The 18,912-nt window shown below is 40.4% G+C and overlaps 1 protein-coding gene across 1 annotated transcript; it reads left to right on the top strand.

Annotated features, from left to right (window-relative positions):
* The first annotated feature begins 94 nt into the window (after positions 1-94).
* On the top strand, positions 95-10,117 carry LOC124019554. Its single transcript, XM_046334919.1, has 6 exons — positions 95-307; positions 4,497-4,600; positions 6,023-6,141; positions 7,449-7,604; positions 9,102-9,316; positions 10,057-10,117. The coding sequence occupies exons 2-6, from the start codon at positions 4,528-4,530 to the stop codon at positions 10,115-10,117; spliced, it is 624 nt and encodes a 207-aa protein (XP_046190875.1). The 5' UTR covers positions 95-307; positions 4,497-4,527.
* Positions 10,118-18,912: the final 8,795 nt, after the last annotated feature.

The following is an 18,912-nucleotide window of genomic DNA, read 5'->3' as shown; positions in this document are numbered from 1 at the left end:
AGATCTGCCAGGGTCAAAAATATGATTCTGAACGCCGACATTCAGTCATTTCCTGATAACGAAATTGTTTTGTTTTTTAAAACCATGTTCTCCAGACACTAGACCCCAGCTCTCCAGCAGTGTCCCAGGCCCTGGATGCTATAAGAGAGGTAAGGTTGGACAGCTTCAGCCTGGCTAGTCTCAGAGATGAGAAAATCATCAACCTCTGGTTCAACACCAGACTGCGTCCCTTCCTACCTGCCGTCTCCACTGACTTCCTGTCCTGCCTCGGCACCAAGAACTTCAGCTGCTCCACCTACCAGACCACGTACGTACTACCGTTACTATATATAATATAATATCACCTACCAGACCACGTACGTACTACCGTTACTATATATAATATAATATCACCTACCAGACCACGTACGTACTACCGTTACTATATATAATATAATATCACCTACCAGACCACGTACGTACTACCGTTACTATATATAATATAATATCACCTACCAGACCACGTACGTACTACCGTTACTATATATAATATAATATCACCTACCAGACCACGTACGTACTACCGTTACTATATATAATATAATATCACCTACCAGACCACGTACGTACTACCATTACTATATATAATATAACATCACCTACCAGACCACGTACGTACTACCGTTACTATATATAATATAACATCACCTACCAGACCACGTACGTACTACCGTTACTATATATAATATAATATCACCTACCAGACCACGTACGTACTACCGTTACTATATATAATATAATATCACCTACCAGACCACGTACGTACTACCGTTACTATATATAATATAACATCACCTACCAGACCACGTACGTACTACCGTTACTATATATAATATAACATCACCTACCAGACCATGTTATAATATCACCTACCAGACCACGTACGTACTACCGTTACTATATATAATATAATATCACCTACCAGACCACGTACGTACTACCGTTACTATATATAATATAATATCACCTACCAGACCACGTACGTACTACCGTTACTATATATATATATATAATATCACCTACCAGACCACGTACGTACTACCGTTACTATATATAATATAATATCATCTACCAGACCACGTACGTACTACCGTTACTATATATAATATAATATCACCTACCAGACCACGTACGTACTACCGTTACTATATATAATATAATATCACCTACCAGACCACGTACGTACTACCGTTACTATATATAATATAATATCACCTACCAGACCACGTACGTACTACCGTTACTATATATAATATAATATCACCTACCAGACCACGTACGTACTACCGTTACTATATATAATATAATATCACCTACCAGACCACGTACGTACTACCGTTACTATATATAATATAATATCACCTACCAGACCACGTACGTACTACCGTTACTATATATAATATAATATCACCTACCAGACCACGTACGTACTACCGTTACTATATATAATATAATATCACCTACCAGACCACGTACGTACTACCGTTACTATATATAATATAATATCACCTACCAGACCACGTACGTACTACCATTACTATATATAATATAATATCACCTACCAGACCACGTACGTACTACCGTTACTATATATAATATAATATCACCTACCAGACCACGTACGTACTACCGTTACTATATATAATATAACATCACCTACCAGACCACGTACGTACTACCGTTACTATATATAATATAACATCACCTACCAGACCATGTTATAATATCACCTACCAGACCACGTACGTACTACCGTTACTATATATAATATAATATCACCTACCAGACCACGTACGTACTACCGTTACTATATATAATATAATATCACCTACCAGACCACGTACGTACTACCGTTACTATATATATATATATAATATCACCTACCAGACCACGTACGTACTACCGTTACTATATATAATATAATATCATCTACCAGACCACGTACGTACTACCGTTACTATATATAATATAATATCACCTACCAGACCACGTACGTACTACCGTTACTATATATAATATAATATCACCTACCAGACCACGTACGTACTACCGTTACTATATATAATATAATATCACCTACCAGACCACGTACGTACTACCGTTACTATATATAATATAATATCACCTACCAGACCACGTACGTACTACCGTTACTATATATAATATAATATCACCTACCAGACCACGTACGTACTACCGTTACTATATATAATATAATATCACCTACCAGACCACGTACGTACTACCGTTACTATATATAATATAACATCACCTACCAGACCACGTACGTACTACCGTTACTATATATATAACATCACCTACCAGACCACGTACGTACTACCGTTACTATATATAATATAATATCACCTACCAGACCACGTACGTACTACCATTACTATATATAATATAATATCACCTACCAGACCACGTACGTACTACCGTTACTATATATAATATAATATCACCTACCAGACCACGTACGTACTACCGTTACTATATATAATATAACATCACCTACCAGACCACGTACGTACTACCGTTACTATATATAATATAACATCACCTACCAGACCATGTTATAATATCACCTACCAGACCACGTACGTACTACCGTTACTATATATAATATAATATCACCTACCAGACCACGTACGTACTACCGTTACTATATATAATATAATATCACCTACCAGACCACGTACGTACTACCGTTACTATATATATAATATAATATCACCTACCAGACCACGTACGTACTACCGTTACTATATATAATATAATATCACCTACCAGACCACGTACGTACTACCGTTACTATATATAATATAATATCACCTACCAGACCACGTACGTACTACCGTTACTATATATAATATAATATCACCTACCAGACCACGTACGTACTACCGTTACTATATATAATATAATATCACCTACCAGACCACGTACGTACTACCGTTACTATATATAATATAATATCACCTACCAGACCACGTACGTACTACCGTTACTATATATAATATAATATCACCTACCAGACCACGTACGTACTACCGTTACTATATATAATATAACATCACCTACCAGACCACGTACGTACTACCGTTACTATATATAATATAATATCACCTACCAGACCACGTACGTACTACCGTTACTATATATAATATAATATCACCTACCAGACCATGTTATAATATCACCTACCAGACCATGTTATAATATCACCTACCAGACCATGTTATAATATCACCTACCAGACCATGTTATAATATCACCTACCAGACCATGTTATAATATCACCTACCAGACCATGTTATAATATCACCTACCAGACCATGTTATAATATCACCTACCAGACCATGTTATAATATCACCTACCAGACCATGTTATAATATCACCTACCAGACCATGTTATAACATCACCTACCAGACCATGTTATAACATCACCTACCAGACCATGTTATAATATCACCTACCAGACCATGTTATAACATCACCTACCAGACCATGTTATAACATCACCTACCAGACCATGTTATAATATCACCTACCAGACCATGTTATAATATCACCTACCAGACCATGTTATAATATCACCTACCAGACCAGGTTATAATATCACCTACCAGACCACGTACGTATATAATATAACAAGGGAGTTTAGCATTTTAAATCATACCTCCAAGACATGCTAACCTCTCACCATTATAATAACAAGGGAGGTTAGCATTTAAATCATACCTCCAAGACATGCTAACCTCTCACCATTATAATAACAAGGGAGGTTAGCATTTTAAATCATACCTCCAAGACATGCTAACCTCTCACCATTATAATAACAAGGGAGGATAGCATTTGGGGGGGGGGTGATATTTGTGTGTCTGTAACTTTCTCTCTCATCACTATTCACAATTTTATTCAGGACTATCCATCATCACGGTCGCATCCACATTAATGTAGACATGTTTAGAAACATATTATATTCTTATTTATAATAAAAGAGACTCTAACGTGACACAACACACTATTTACCAGTGATTTCTATTGGGTCCAAAATCATCTGAAACAATCAAAACAAACAGCAAATGTATCCAACAAGATTGTAGAGTCATGAGCTTTATGTGATCATCTGGTACTCGGAATATGGGACCAAATACTTACTACTTTAATACACATAGAGGTGAATTTGTCCCAATTCTTTTGGTCCCTTTAAAAGGGAGGGACTATGTACAAAATATGTTGTAATTTCTAAACGGTTCACCCCATGCAGATACAAATATCCTCAAATTTAAACCAGATGGTCTGCACTTTAAAAAGAAATCTCCAAATCCTGGTCTGCTGCATCAAATCTTACACTGCGACAACTCTTCATTGTGGAGATGATTGAGTTGTGTCCAAGAGATTTGCTCTGCAGCGATAATAACCTCTAACCCCTTTGTCTTTTCCCTCAGCGTTCAGATCCTGAGCAGCCACCACTCAGCCATGGACCAGTCCAGACAGATATCAGTCTATACTACCTACATAGAGGTCTTTCTTTCCAGGAACAACACAGCAGGTACTGACCAATAGGAACTGAGTCTCACCAGGTACTAACCAATAGGAACTGAGCCTCAGCAGATACTGACCAATAGGAACTGAGCCACAGCCGGTACTGACCAATAGGAGCAGAGCCACAGCCGGTACTGACCAATAGGACCAGAGCCACAGCCGGTACTGACCAATAGGAACTGAGCCACAGCTGGTACTGACCAATAAGAACTGAGCCTCATCATTTACTGACCAAAAGAAACTGAGCCACATCCGGTACTGACCAATAGGAACAGAGCCACAGCCGGTAGTGACCAATAGGAACTGAGCCACAGCTGGTACTAACCAATAAGAACTGAGCCTCATCAGGTACTGACCGATAGGAACTGAACCTCAGCAGGTACTGACCAATAAGAACTGAGCCTCATCAGGTACTGACCGATAGGAACTGAACCTCAGCAGGTACTGACCAATAAGAACTGAGCCTCATCAGGTACTGACCAATAAGAACTGAGCCTCAGCAGGTAACAAATCAAATCAAATGACACTGGTACTGACCAATAGAGTGGTGAGCCTGAAGGCGCATTACTTTTTCTATAGGCCCTGTTCCAAAGTAATGCCTTGTAGGGAAGAGAGGGTCATTTCAGACACAGCCGTTGTCAGTCAAACTGCTGTGTAAATAACACAAACACACTTCTGAAAGTGTTATCTGGAGAGTTACTATGGGATCTTCAATAGACTGGCACTGAAACACCAGCAGGGACTTTTCTCTAAATGTGTTCTCTCTAAATTTGTTGTCTAAATGTGTTGTCTAAATGTGTTCTCTCTAAATGTGTTCTCTCTAAATGTGTTGTCTAAATATGTTCTCTCTAAATGTGTTGTCTAAATGTGTTCTCTCTAAATGTGTTGTCTAAATGTGTTCTCTAAATGTGTTGTCTAAATGTGTTCTCTCTAAATGTGTTCTCTCTAAATGTGTTCTCTCTAAATGTGTTGTCTGTGTGTTCTCTCTAAATGTGTTGTCTGTGTGTTCTCTCTAAATGTATTGTCTGTGTGTTCTCTCTAAATGTGTTGTCTGTGTGTTCTCTCTAAATGTATTGTCTGTGTGTTCTCTCTAAATGTGTTGTCTGTGTGTTCTCTCTAAATGTGTTGTCTGTGTGTTCTCTCTAAATGTATTGTCTGTGTGTTCTCTCTAAATGTGTTGTCTGTGTGTTCTCTCTAAATGTGTTGTCTGTGTGTTCTCTCTAAATGTGTTGTCTGTGTGTTCTCTCTAAATGTATTGTCTGTGTGTTCTCTCTAAATGTATTGTCTGTGTGTTCTCTCTAAATGTGTTGTCTGTGTGTTCTCTCTAAATGTATTGTCTGTGTGTTCTCTCTAAATGTGTTGTCTGTGTGTTCTCTCTAAATGTATTGTCTGTGTGTTCTCTCTAAATGTGTTGTCTGTGTGTTCCCAGACCCCAGCTGTAGCTCTGACACCCTGAACAGTGGAGACTGGCTGCTGAAGAACTTCAGAGGATTCTCTGCCTTCGCCTCCTTCAAGGACATGCAGAGACTACTGGCCAGCTTCTCTGTGGTAACTGTCTGTTGTCCTGTTGTCCTGTGGCAATGGAATAGTGGAATAGTGTCTGTTGTTGTGTCTGTACTGCAGACGGATCTGTTACACCAGCTAACAGTGATAGTGTCTGTAATAATGTCTGTTGTTGTGTCTGTGCTGCAGACTGAACTGTTACACCAGCTAACAGTGATAGTGTCTGTAATAATGTTGTCTGTGGTTATAATGTGAGTTGTGTGTGTGCTGCAGACGGAGGCCCTGCCCCAGCTCACAGTGATAGTGTCTGTAATAATGTTGTCTGTGGTTATAATGTGAGTTGTGTGTGTGCTGCAGACGGAGGCCCTGCCCCAGCTCACAGTGATAGTGTCTGTAATAATGTTGTCTGTGGTTATAATGTGAGTTGTGTGTGTGCTGCAGACGGAGGCCCTGCCCCAGCTCACAGTGATAGTGTCTGTAATAATGTTGTCTGTGGTTATAATGTGAGTTGTGTGTGTGCTGCAGACGGAGGCCCTGCCCCAGCTCACAGTGATAGTGTCTGTAATAATGTTGTCTGTGGTTATAATGTGAGTTGTGTGTGTGCTGCAGACGGAGGCCCTGCCCCAGCTCACAGTGATAGTGTCTGTAATAATGTTGTCTGTGGTTATAATGTGAGATGTGTGTGTGCTGCAGACGGAGGCCCTGCCCCAGCTCACAGTGATAGTGTCTGTAATAATGTTGTCTGTGGTTATAATGTGAGTTGTGTGTGTGCTGCAGACGGAGGCCCTGCCCCAGCTCACAGTGATAGTGTCTGTAATAATGTTGTCTGTGGTTATAATGTGAGTTGTGTGTGTGCTGCAGACGGAGGCCCTGCCCCAGCTCACAGTGATAGTGTCTGTAATAATGTTGTCTGTGGTTATAATGTGAGATGTGTGTGTGCTGCAGACGGAGGCCCTGCCCCAGCTCACAGTGATAGTGTCTGTAATAATGTTGTCTGTGGTTATTTATTTTTTTATATATTTTTTTCACCTTTATTTAACCAGGTAGGCTAGTTGAGAACAAGTTCTCATTTGCAACTGCGACCTGGCCAAGATAAAAGCATAGCAGTGTGAACAGACAACACAGAGTTACACATGGAATAAACAATTAACAAGTCAGTAACACAGAAAAAAAAATGGGCAGTCTATATACAATGTGTGCAAAAGGCATGAGGAGGTAGGCGAATAATACAGTTTTGCAGACTAATGTGAGTTGTGTGTGTGCTGCAGACGGAGGCCCTGCCCCAGCTCACAGTGATAGTGTCTGTAATAATGTTGTCTGTGGTTATAATGTGAGTTGTGTGTGTGCTGCAGACGGAGGCCCTGCCCCAGCTCACAGTGAGACAGTTGGCAGAGGTGTCCTCCAGTCCAGACCAGCTCAGCTCTGCTGCTGACGTCACCATACTGATGAACTACGTACCCAACATCCTCTTCACTGACTTCTTCACGGACTTCTCTCTGGCCATCACCGTGAGACAAGCTCGTCTGTCTGTCTGTCTGTCTGTCTGTCTGTCTGTCTGTCTGTCTGTCTGTCTGTCTGTCTGTCTGTCTGTCTGTCTGTCTGTCTGTCTGTCTGTCTGTCTGTCTGTCTGTCTGTCTGTCTGTCTGTCTGTCTGTCTGTCTGTCTGTCTGTCTGTCTGTCTGTCTGTCTGTCTGTCTGTCTGTGTAGTCTCCATCACCGTGAGACAAGCTCGTCTGTCTGTCTGTCTGTCTGTCTGTCTGTCTGTCTGTCTGTCTGTCTGTCTGTCTGTCTGTCTGTCTGTCTGTCTGTCTGTCTGTCTGTCTGTCTGTCTGTCTGTCTGTCTGTCTGTCTGTCTGTCTGTCTGTGTAGTCTCCATCACCGTGAGACAAGCTCATCTGTCTGTCTGTCTGTCTGTCTGTCTGTCTGTCTGTCTGTCTGTCTGTCTGTCTGTCTGTCTGTCTGTCTGTCTGTCTGTCTGTCTGTCTGTCTGTCTGTCTGTCTGTCTGTGTAGTCTCCATCACCGTGAGACAAGCTCATGTCTGTCTGTCTCCATCACCGTCTGACAAGCTCTGTCTGTCTGTCTGTCTGTCTGTCTGTCTGTCTGTCTGTCTGTCTGTCTGTCTGTCTGTCTGTCTGTCTGTCTGTCTGTCTGTCTGTCTGTCTGTCTGTCTGTCTGTCTGTCTGTCTGTGTAGTCTCCATCACCGTGAGACAAGCTCATCTGTCTGTCTGTCTGTCTGTCTGTCTGTCTGTCTGTCTGTCTGTCTGTCTGTCTGTCTGTCTGTCTGTCTGTCTGTCTGTCTGTCTGTCTGTCTGTCTGTCTGTCTGTCTGTCTGTCTGTCTGTGTAGTCTCCATCACCGTGAGACAAGCTCATCTGTCTGTCTGTCTGTCTGTCTGTCTGTCTGTCTGTCTGTCTGTCTGTCTGTCTGTCTGTCTGTCTGTCTGTCTGTCTGTCTGTCTGTCTGTCTGTCTGTCTGTCTGTCTGTCTGTGTAGTCTCCATCACCGTGAGACAAGCTCATCTGTCTGTCTGTCTGTCTGTCTGTCTGTCTGTCTGTCTGTCTGTCTGTCTGTCTGTCTGTCTGTCTGTCTGTCTGTCTGTCTGTCTGTCTGTCTGTCTGTCTGTCTGTCTGTCTGTCTGTCTGTCTGTCTGTCTGTCTGTCTGTCTGTCTGTCTGTCTGTATGGAATAGGGGTGCCATTTGGACTATTATTCAACTATCTTCCATTATCTGTTCTCTCTCTCTGCTACCCATCCTCTTCCTCTCTTACCTTTCCTGTCCCTTCCTCCTTTCATCTCCCCCTCCCTCCCTCCCTCCCTCCCTCCCTCCCTCCCTCCCTCCCTCCACCCCTCTCCCCTCCATCTCTCTACCCCCCCCCCCTCACTCCCTCCCTCCCTCCCTCCCTCCACCCCTCTCCCCTCCATCTCTCTACCCCTCTCCCCTCCCTTCCTCCCTCCCTCCCTCCCTCCCTCTCTCCACCCCTCTCCCCTCCCTCTCTCCCCCCGTAGGGTCAAGAGTCTAAGTTCCCGGTGGCGGTACGTTCAGCCATGCTCCAGCAGGTGTTTGAACGCGGGAACCTATCAGACCGCTCTGTTAGCGACCAAGAAGTACTCACCTGGCTTCAGAGCAGGCTCCGCCCACTGCTGATCAACCTGTCCCCGCTTCATGTCGCCCCCCTCTTCAGTGTGGTCGCACAGAGGAACTGCAACATTGGACAGCAGCTGTAAGAGACGGACTGATCTTCACTGGGGATGTAGGGTTGCGTCCCTATTCCTTATAAACTGCAACCTATTCCTTATAAACTACGGTCACAAGTAGTGCACTACGTAGGGAATAGGGAGCCAATAGGGATGTATCACAGGGATGAAGTAGTAGTGCACTACGTAGGGAATAGGGAGCCATTAGGGATGTATCACAGGGTAAAGTAGTGCACTACGTAGGGAATAGGGAGCCATTAGGAATGTATATTAGGGTAAAGTAGTGCACTACGTAGGGAATAGGGTGCCATTAGGGATGTATCACAGAGTAAAGTAGTGCACTACGTAGGGAATAGGGTGCCATTAGGAATGTATCACAGGGTAAAGTAGTGCACTACGTAGGGAATAGAAGTACCCTGAGTCAGTAGAGATGTTGATGTGCAGGGTGTATCTATCTTAAATCTTGCTCTATGTCACGTGAGACTGTAGAAGCATGTTTTCCTGTATCTTTGACTGATCTCAAAGTGTGTGGAGGGGTTGGGGGCTTTCTGTAATGCTCCCAAACAGTCACATGTCCTCTACTCCCCACCGTCCTTCCTACTGTTCTCCCACCCTGCCTCCCTCCCCCTGTTTCCAACTGAATAAAATGTTAAATGTACAAGATCCATGTTAGACGATAGTGTCACTCTCAGCAGCAGAGGAGAGGCAGCCATCTTGTATTTTGATGACGGGTATGTTTCATTTCTGACATGTTTGTCTCTCCAAGGGTGGAGGTGCTGAACGCCACCCTCCCTACACTTCAGGACAACACACAGAGAAACGTCTAATCAAATCACCCTCTCCCTTCAAGGTACTGACCGACATCCACAACACATCCACTGGAAATATAAATACTATAGCATACTATGAAACTATAAATACTACAGCATACTATGAAACTATAAATACTACAGCATACTATGTAACTATAAATACTACAGCATACTATGAAACTATAAATACTACAGCATACTATGAAACTATAAATACTACAGCATACTATGAAACTATAAATACTACAGCATACTATAAAACTATAAATACTACAGCATACTATGAAACTATAAATACTACAGCATACTATGAAACTATAAATACTACAGCATACTATGAAACTATAAATACTACAGCATACTATGAAACTATAAATACTACAGCATACTATGAAACTATAAATACTACAGCATACTATGAAACTATAAATACTACAGCATACTATGAAACTATAAATACTACAGAATACTATGAAACTATAAATACTACAGAATACTATGAAACTATAAATACTACAGAATACTATGAAACTATAAATACTACAGTATACTATGAAACTATAAATACTACAGCATACTATGAAACTATAAATACTACAGCATACTATGAAACTATAAATACTACAGATACTATGAAACTATAAATACTACAGCATACTATGAAACTATAAATACTACAGCATACTATGAAACTATAAATACTACAGCATACTATGAAACTATTAATACTACAGCATACTATGAAACTATAAATACTACAGCATACTATGAAACTATAAATACTACAGCATACTATGTAAACTATAAATACTACAGCATACTATGAAACTATAAATACTACAGCATACTATGAAACTATAAATACTACAGCATACTATGAAACTATAAATACTACAGCATACTATGATAAATACTACAGCATACTATGAAACTATAAATACTACAGCATACTATGAAACTATAAATACTACAGCATACTATGAAACTATAAATACTACAGCATACTATGAAACTATAAATACTACAGCATACTATGAAACTATAAATACTACAGCATACTATGAAACTATAAATACTACAGCATACTATGAAACTATAAATACTACAGCATACTATGAAACTATAAATACTACAGCATACTATGAAACTATAAATACTACAGCATACTATGAAACTATAAATACTACAGCATACTATGAAACTATAAATACTACAGAATACTATGAAACTATAAATACTACAGCATACTATGAAACTATAAATACTACAGCATACTATGAAACTATAAATACTACAGCATACTATGAAACTATAAATACTACAGCATACTATGAAACTATAAATACTACAGCATACTATGAAACTATAAATACTACAGCATACTATGAAACTATAAATACTACAGAATACTATGAAACTATAAATACTACAGAATACTATGAAACTATAAATACTACAGAATACTATGAAACTATAAATACTACAGTATACTATGAAACTATAAATACTACAGCATACTATGAAACTATAAATACTACAGCATACTATGAAACTATAAATACTACAGCATACTATGAAACTATAAATACTACAGCATACTATGAAACTATAAATACTACAGCATACTATGAAACTATAAATACTACAGCATACTATGAAACTATAAATACTACAGCATACTATGAAACTATAAATACTACAGCATACTATGAAACTATAAATACTACAGCATACTATGAAACTATAAATACTACAGCATACTATGAAACTATAAATACTACAGCATACTATGAAACTATAAATACTACAGCATACTATGAAACTATAAATACTACAGCATACTATGAAACTATAAATACTACAGCATACTATGTAACTATAAATACTACAGAATATTATGAAACTATAAATACTACAGCATACTATGAAACTATAAATACTACAGCATACTATGAAACTATAAATACTACAGAATACTATGAAACTATAAATACTACAGCATACTATGAAACTATAAATACTACAGCATACTATGAAACTATAAATACTACAGCATACTATGAAACTATAAATACTACAGCATACTATGTAACTATAAATACTACAGAATATTATGAAACTATAAATACTACAGAATACTATGAAACTATAAATACTACAGCATACTATGAAACTATAAATACTACAGCATACTATGAAACTATAAATACTACAGAATACTATGAAACTATAAATACTACAGCATACTATGAAACTATAAATACTACAGCATACTATGAAACTACAAATACTACAGCATACTATGAAACTATAAATACTACAGCATACTATGAAACTATAAATACTACAGCATACTATGAAACTATAAATACTACAGCATACTATGAAACTATAAATACTACAGCATACTATGAAACTATAAATACTACAGCATACTATGAAACTATAAATACTACAGCATACTATGAAACTATAAATACTACAGCATACTATGAAACTATAAATACTACAGCATACTATGAAACTATAAATACTACAGAATACTATGAAACTATAAATACTACAGCATACTATGAAACTATAAATACTACAGCATACTATGAAACTATAAATACTACAGCATACTATGAAACTATAAATACTACAGCATACTATGAAACTATAAATACTACAGAATACTATGAAACTATAAATACTACAGAATACTATGAAACTATAAATACTACAGAATACTATGAAACTATAAATACTACAGTATACTATGAAACTATAAATACTATGAAACTATAAATACTACAGCATACTATGAAACTATAAATACTACAGCATACTATGAAACTATAAATACTACAGCATACTATGAAACTATAAATACTACAGAAACTATAAATACTACAGCATACTATGAAACTATTAATACTACAGCATACTATGAAACTATAAATACTACAGCATAATGAAACTATAAATACTACAGCATACTATGAAACTATAAATACTACAGCATACTATGAAACTATAAATACTACAGCATACTATGAAACTATAAATACTACAGCATACTATGAAACTATAAATACTACAGCATACTATGAAACTATAAATACTACAGCATACTATGTAACTATAAATACTACAGAATATTATGAAACTATAAATAACAGCATACTATGAAACTATAAATACTACAGCATACTATGAAACTATAAATACTACAGAATACTATGAAACTATAAATACTACAGCATACTATGAAACTATAAATACTACAGCATACTATGAAACTATAAATACTACAGCATACTATGAAACTATAAATACTACAGAAATGTAACTATAAATACTACAGAATATGAAACTATGAAACTATAAAAATACTACAGCATACTATGAAACTATAAATACTACAGCATACTATGAAACTATAAATACTACAGAATACTATGAAACTATAAATACTACACATACATGAAACTATAAATACTACAGCATACTATGAAACTATAAATACTACAGCATACTATGAAACTATAAATACTACAGCATACTATGAAACTATAAATACTACAGCATACTATGAAACTATAAATACTACAGCATACTATCTAAACTATAAATACTACAGCATACTATGAAACTATAAATACTACAGCATACTATGAAACTATAAATACTAAGCATACTATGTAAACTATAAATATCCAGCATGAAACTATAAATACTACAGAATACTATGAAACTATAAATACACAGCATACTATGAAACTAAAATACTTGAAACTTGTCTTGCTGTAACACCAAAGCTCAACATTCGGTTTTTCATATTTTTATATCGTGATACAAAACCTACGACTCAAACAACTAACGATCGTATTTGTTGTCAGTTTGTAATATTGATTTTTGACCACAGAATTTCCCGTTAAGGATATTTGATTGACAGTCCTGTCCCTGCCCCCCTCCATAGGCTCTTCCCCACTCCGTTGCTATGGCGCAAACTACAACCACAGTTTCTATGGTTATCTGGAGAGTTCCTTCCTGGGTTTCGGCTTCCCCAACCTGACCACCTTCCTCTCCCTCATACCCCATAGCCAGATGGAACAGGTGAGGGGTGTGTGTGTGTGTGTGTGTGTGTGTGTGTGTGTGTGTGTGTGTGTGTGTGTGTGTGTGTGTGTGTGTGTGTGTGTGTGTGTGTGTGTGTGTGTGTGTGTGTGTGTGTGTGTGTGTGTGTGTGTATCACAGGAGGTTGGTGGCACCTTAATTGGGGAGGACGGGTTCATGGTAATGGCTGGAACGGAATTGGTCTAATGGTCTCAAATACATTAAACACATGGTTTCCATGGTTTCCATGATTCCAATCCATTTGCTCCGTTCCAGACATTATCGAGAGACATCCTCCCCTCAGCAGCCTCCACTGGTGTGTGTTTGAGACAATGCTTTGAGAGGACATAGATAAGGATGATGATGATGATGATGAAGGTGTGTGTGTTTGAGACAATGCTTTAAGAGGATATAGATAAGAATGATGATGATGATGATGATGATGATGATGATGATGATGATGATGATTGAGACAATGCTTTAAGAGGATATAGATAAGGATGATGATGATGATGATGATGAAGGTGTGTGTGTTTGAGACAATGCTTTAAGAGGATATAGATAAGGATGATGATGATGATGATGATGATGATGATGAAGGTGTTTGTTTGAGACAATGCTTTAAGAGGACATAGATAAGGATGATGATGATGATGATGAAGGTGTGTGTGTTTGAGACAATGCTTTAAGAGGATATAGATAAGGATGATGATGATGATGATGATGAAGGTGTGTGTGTTTGAGACAATTCTTTAAGAGGACATAGATAAGGATGATGATGATGAAGGTGTGTGTGTTTGAGACAATGCTTTAAGAGGACATAGACAAGGATGATGATGAAGGTGTGTGTGTTTCCTCATCTCTCTCTCTCTAGCTGGTGAACTCTCTGCCTGTCTCTGACCTGGGTCGTTTCCTGCGCCGCCCCAATGTTGTCGACGACGACACAAAACTCTGCCAGCTCTACAGCAACTACGCCAAGACCCCACTGTTCCTGGGGACTGTACGTACACACACGCACACACACACACACACTCACTCACACACTCACACACGCACACACGCACACACAGACACAGACACTCACTCACTCACTCACTCACTCACTCACACACACACACACACATGCACACACACACACACAGACACAGACACAGACACAGACACAGACACACGCACAATTACTGTGTTACCCGTGTGAAACTGCCACCCATTCACCAGAAAGAACACATCCCAGTTTCCTCTAAACCGCATTCATATGTAAGCAACTGGCCTGTCTCCCCCCCAGGAGAGTATCCCTGAGTCAGTGAGGCGATCCACACTGCCGTGTGTCTGGCCCCAGGCTCTCAGCAGCAGTCAGAGGTCAGAGGTCAACGCCTGGTTTGACCTGAGGCTGAAGAACTACCTGCCCTTCCTCACCAGGAGCCTGGTGACCTCCGCCGCTGTCCAGACCGCCCCTTGTCTGGCCTTCCAGAAACTGTAAGGGATTTTTCCCCTCAAAAAATATATTTACTACGTATCTGTTTCCGATTTTATTGAAAGGGGACAGAAACCAGCTGAACGTCAGACAGAAGACTGGTGGGACTGAATTACAATCCCGTGCAGGCAGGGATTTGCAGAGGACCGCGGCTTCCACCTGTTAGGACTTTTTACTGCGACTTGTTACCACGGGAACAACCCCTTACAAGGGCTTAGTACCGTCTGGTCTCACGGTAACAACCCCTTACAAGGGCTTAGTACCGTCTGGTCTCACGGGAACAACCCTTTACAAGGGCTTAGTACCGTCTGGTCTCACGGGAACAACCCCTTTACAAGGGCTTAGTACCGTCTGGTCTCACGGGAACAACCCCTTTACAAGGGCTTAGTACCGTCTGGTCTCACGGGAACAACCCTTTACAAGGGCTTAGTACCGTCTGGTCTCACGGGAATAACCCCTTTACAAGGGCTTAGTACCGTCTGGTCTCACGGGAACAACCCTTTACAAGGGCTTAGTACCGTCTGGTCTCACGGGAACAACCCCTTTACAAGGGCTTAGTACCGTCTGGTCTCACGGGAACAACCCCTTTACAAGGGCTTAGTACCGTCTGGTCTCACGGGAACAACCCCTTTACAAGGGCTTAGTACCGTCTGGTCTCACGGGAACAACCCCTTACAAGGGCTTAGTACCGTCTGGTCTCACGGGAACAACCCTTTACAAGGGCTTAGTAACTCTGGTCTCACGGGAACAACCCCTTTACAAGGGCTTAGTACACATCTGGTCTCACGGGAATCAACCCTCAAGGGCTCAATGTTCGATATTGGTCTTGGGAACAACCCCTTTCCAACAATGTCTACGTTTGACTTGATAACTGTTGTAATGAATGGCTTAGTTGTTTTTGTCTGTTGTGTTTTTTTAGTACGTCTGGTTCACGGGAACAACCAAGGGCTGCACCGACTTTGTGGAGACAACCCCTGTACAAGGGCTTAGTCACCATGGTATCTCACTGGAACAACCCCTTACAGGGCTTAGCCACAGGTCTCACAGGAACAACCAGTTTACAAGGGCTTAGTACCGTCTATGTAACTCACGGGAACAACCCCTTTACATGTTGGCTCTAAACTGTTCTCACGGGAACAACCCCTCAAATCAAATTGTATTTGTCACAATGCACGGGAATAACCCCTTACAAGGGCTGTAGACCTTGGTCTCACGTGAAATGCCCCTAACAAGGCTTAGTACTGTCTGGTCTCACGGGCAACAACCCTGGGTACAAGGGCTTGATTAGCTGTTCAGGAGTGTTATGTCTTGGTGGAACTCTTGTAGAAGAGTTTCATACGGGCCCGTGTTACACATTCTGTCTTTTAATCCCCTCTGGTCTCAATGTTGACATTGTGTTTTGACTTATTTTCCCACACTGCCTACGTTTGACTTGATCTGTTGTAATGAATGTTGTTGTTTTTGTTGTTGTGTTTTTTTAGCGCTGATAACACTCTCAATTCTGGGGAGTTATAACTAACAGCGCTGCAGACTTTGTGGAGAGACTGTGTACAGGGAGACCATCAGGACGAATGATCACCTGGTCAGCCATTTGTGCCACAGACACTGCCAGTTTCACTGCAGACAACACTGCCATGTAACACTGCCACAAAACTGGCTCTAAATGTTCCACGTCATATCACTTGTATTTGTCACAACACTGAATACAACACTGCCATTCACTGAAATGCCCCTAATCACTGCCAGGGACTGGGGGGGGCAATGGGCAAATACCTGGGTAGCCATTTGATTAGCTGTTCAGGATCACTGCAACAACACTGCCACAACACTGCCATATCACTGGCAACCACTGCCAACACTGCCATAACACTGCCACAACACAGTCATAACACTGTGGCTGGAGTCTTTGACAATTGTTACTGCCATTCACTGCAACAACACTGCCATAACCTGGACTGGCAGGAAACTGCCATAACACTGTCATAACTGCAACAATTCTGCCACAACACTGTCATGGTTTGGGGAACTGCAACAACACTGCCATAACACTGCCACAACACTGCCATAACACTGTCATATCACTGCAACAACACTGCCACAACACTGCCACAACACTGCCATATCACTGCAACAACACTGCCATAACACTGCCACAACACTGCCATATCACTGCAACAACACTGCCATAACACTGCCACAACACTGCCATAACACTGTCACTGTCATTACACTGCCATACACTGCCACAACACTGCCATATCACTGCCACAACACTGCCATAACACTGCCACAACACTGTCATAACACTGTCACTACATTGTCATTACACTGCCATATCACTGCAACAACACTGCCATAACACTGCCACAAACACTGCCATAACACTGTCACAACACTGCAACAACACTGCCACAACACTGTCATATCACTGCAACAACACTGCCACAACACTGCCACAACACTGCCCTAACACTGCCATAACACTGCCATAACACTGCCACAACACTGCCACAACACTGCCATAACACTGCCACAACACTGCAGTAACACTGCCACAACACTGCCATAACACTGCCACAACACTGCCACAACACTGCCACAACACTGTCATAACACTGTCACTACATTGTCATTACACTGCCATATCACTGCAACAACACTGCCATAACACTGCCGTAACACTGCCATAACACTGCCATAACACTTTCATAACACTGCCATAACACTGCCATAACACTGTCACAACACTACCATAACACTGCAGCAACACTGCAGTAACACTGCCATAACACTGCCACAACACTGTCATAACACTGCAGTAACACTGCCATAACACTGGCATACCACTGCAATAACACTGCCACAACACTGTCACAACACTGTCATAACACTGCCACAACACTGTCACAACACTGGCATACCACTGCAATAACACTGCCACAACACTGCCATAACACTGCCATAACACTGCCATAAAACTGCCATAACACTGCCACAACACTGTCATAACACTGTCATAACACTGTCATAACACTGCCACAACACTGCCACAACACTGCAGTAACACTGCCACAACACTGCCACAACACTGCCACAACACTGCATAACACTGCCACAACACTGCCACAACACTGCCACAACACTGCCACAACACTGCATAACACTGCCACAACACTGCCACAACACTGCAGTAACACTGCCACAACACTGCCAGTAACACTGCCACAACACTGCCACA

Source organism: Oncorhynchus gorbuscha, unplaced genomic scaffold, assembly GCF_021184085.1.
Source record: "Oncorhynchus gorbuscha isolate QuinsamMale2020 ecotype Even-year unplaced genomic scaffold, OgorEven_v1.0 Un_scaffold_631, whole genome shotgun sequence".
NCBI lineage: Eukaryota > Metazoa > Chordata > Actinopteri > Salmoniformes > Salmonidae > Oncorhynchus > Oncorhynchus gorbuscha.
The sequence above is the reverse complement of the archived record's forward strand: the minus strand, read 5'-3'. Positions and strand labels throughout refer to the sequence as shown.

What these genes read in the sequence shown, in the direction of transcription:
- LOC124019554 (XM_046334919.1), top strand. Translation starts at nt 4,528, where the DNA reads ATGGACCAGTCCAGACAGATATCAGTCTATACTACCTACATAGAGGTC. An exon ending in TACTGGCCAGCTTCTCTGTG is followed by an intron (nt 6,142 to 7,448) that starts GTAACTGTCTGT and finishes TGTGTGCTGCAG; the next exon opens with ACGGAGGCCCTGCCCCAGCT. An exon ending in ACTTCTCTCTGGCCATCACC is followed by an intron (nt 7,605 to 9,101) that starts GTGAGACAAGCT and finishes CTCCCCCCGTAG; the next exon opens with GGTCAAGAGTCTAAGTTCCC.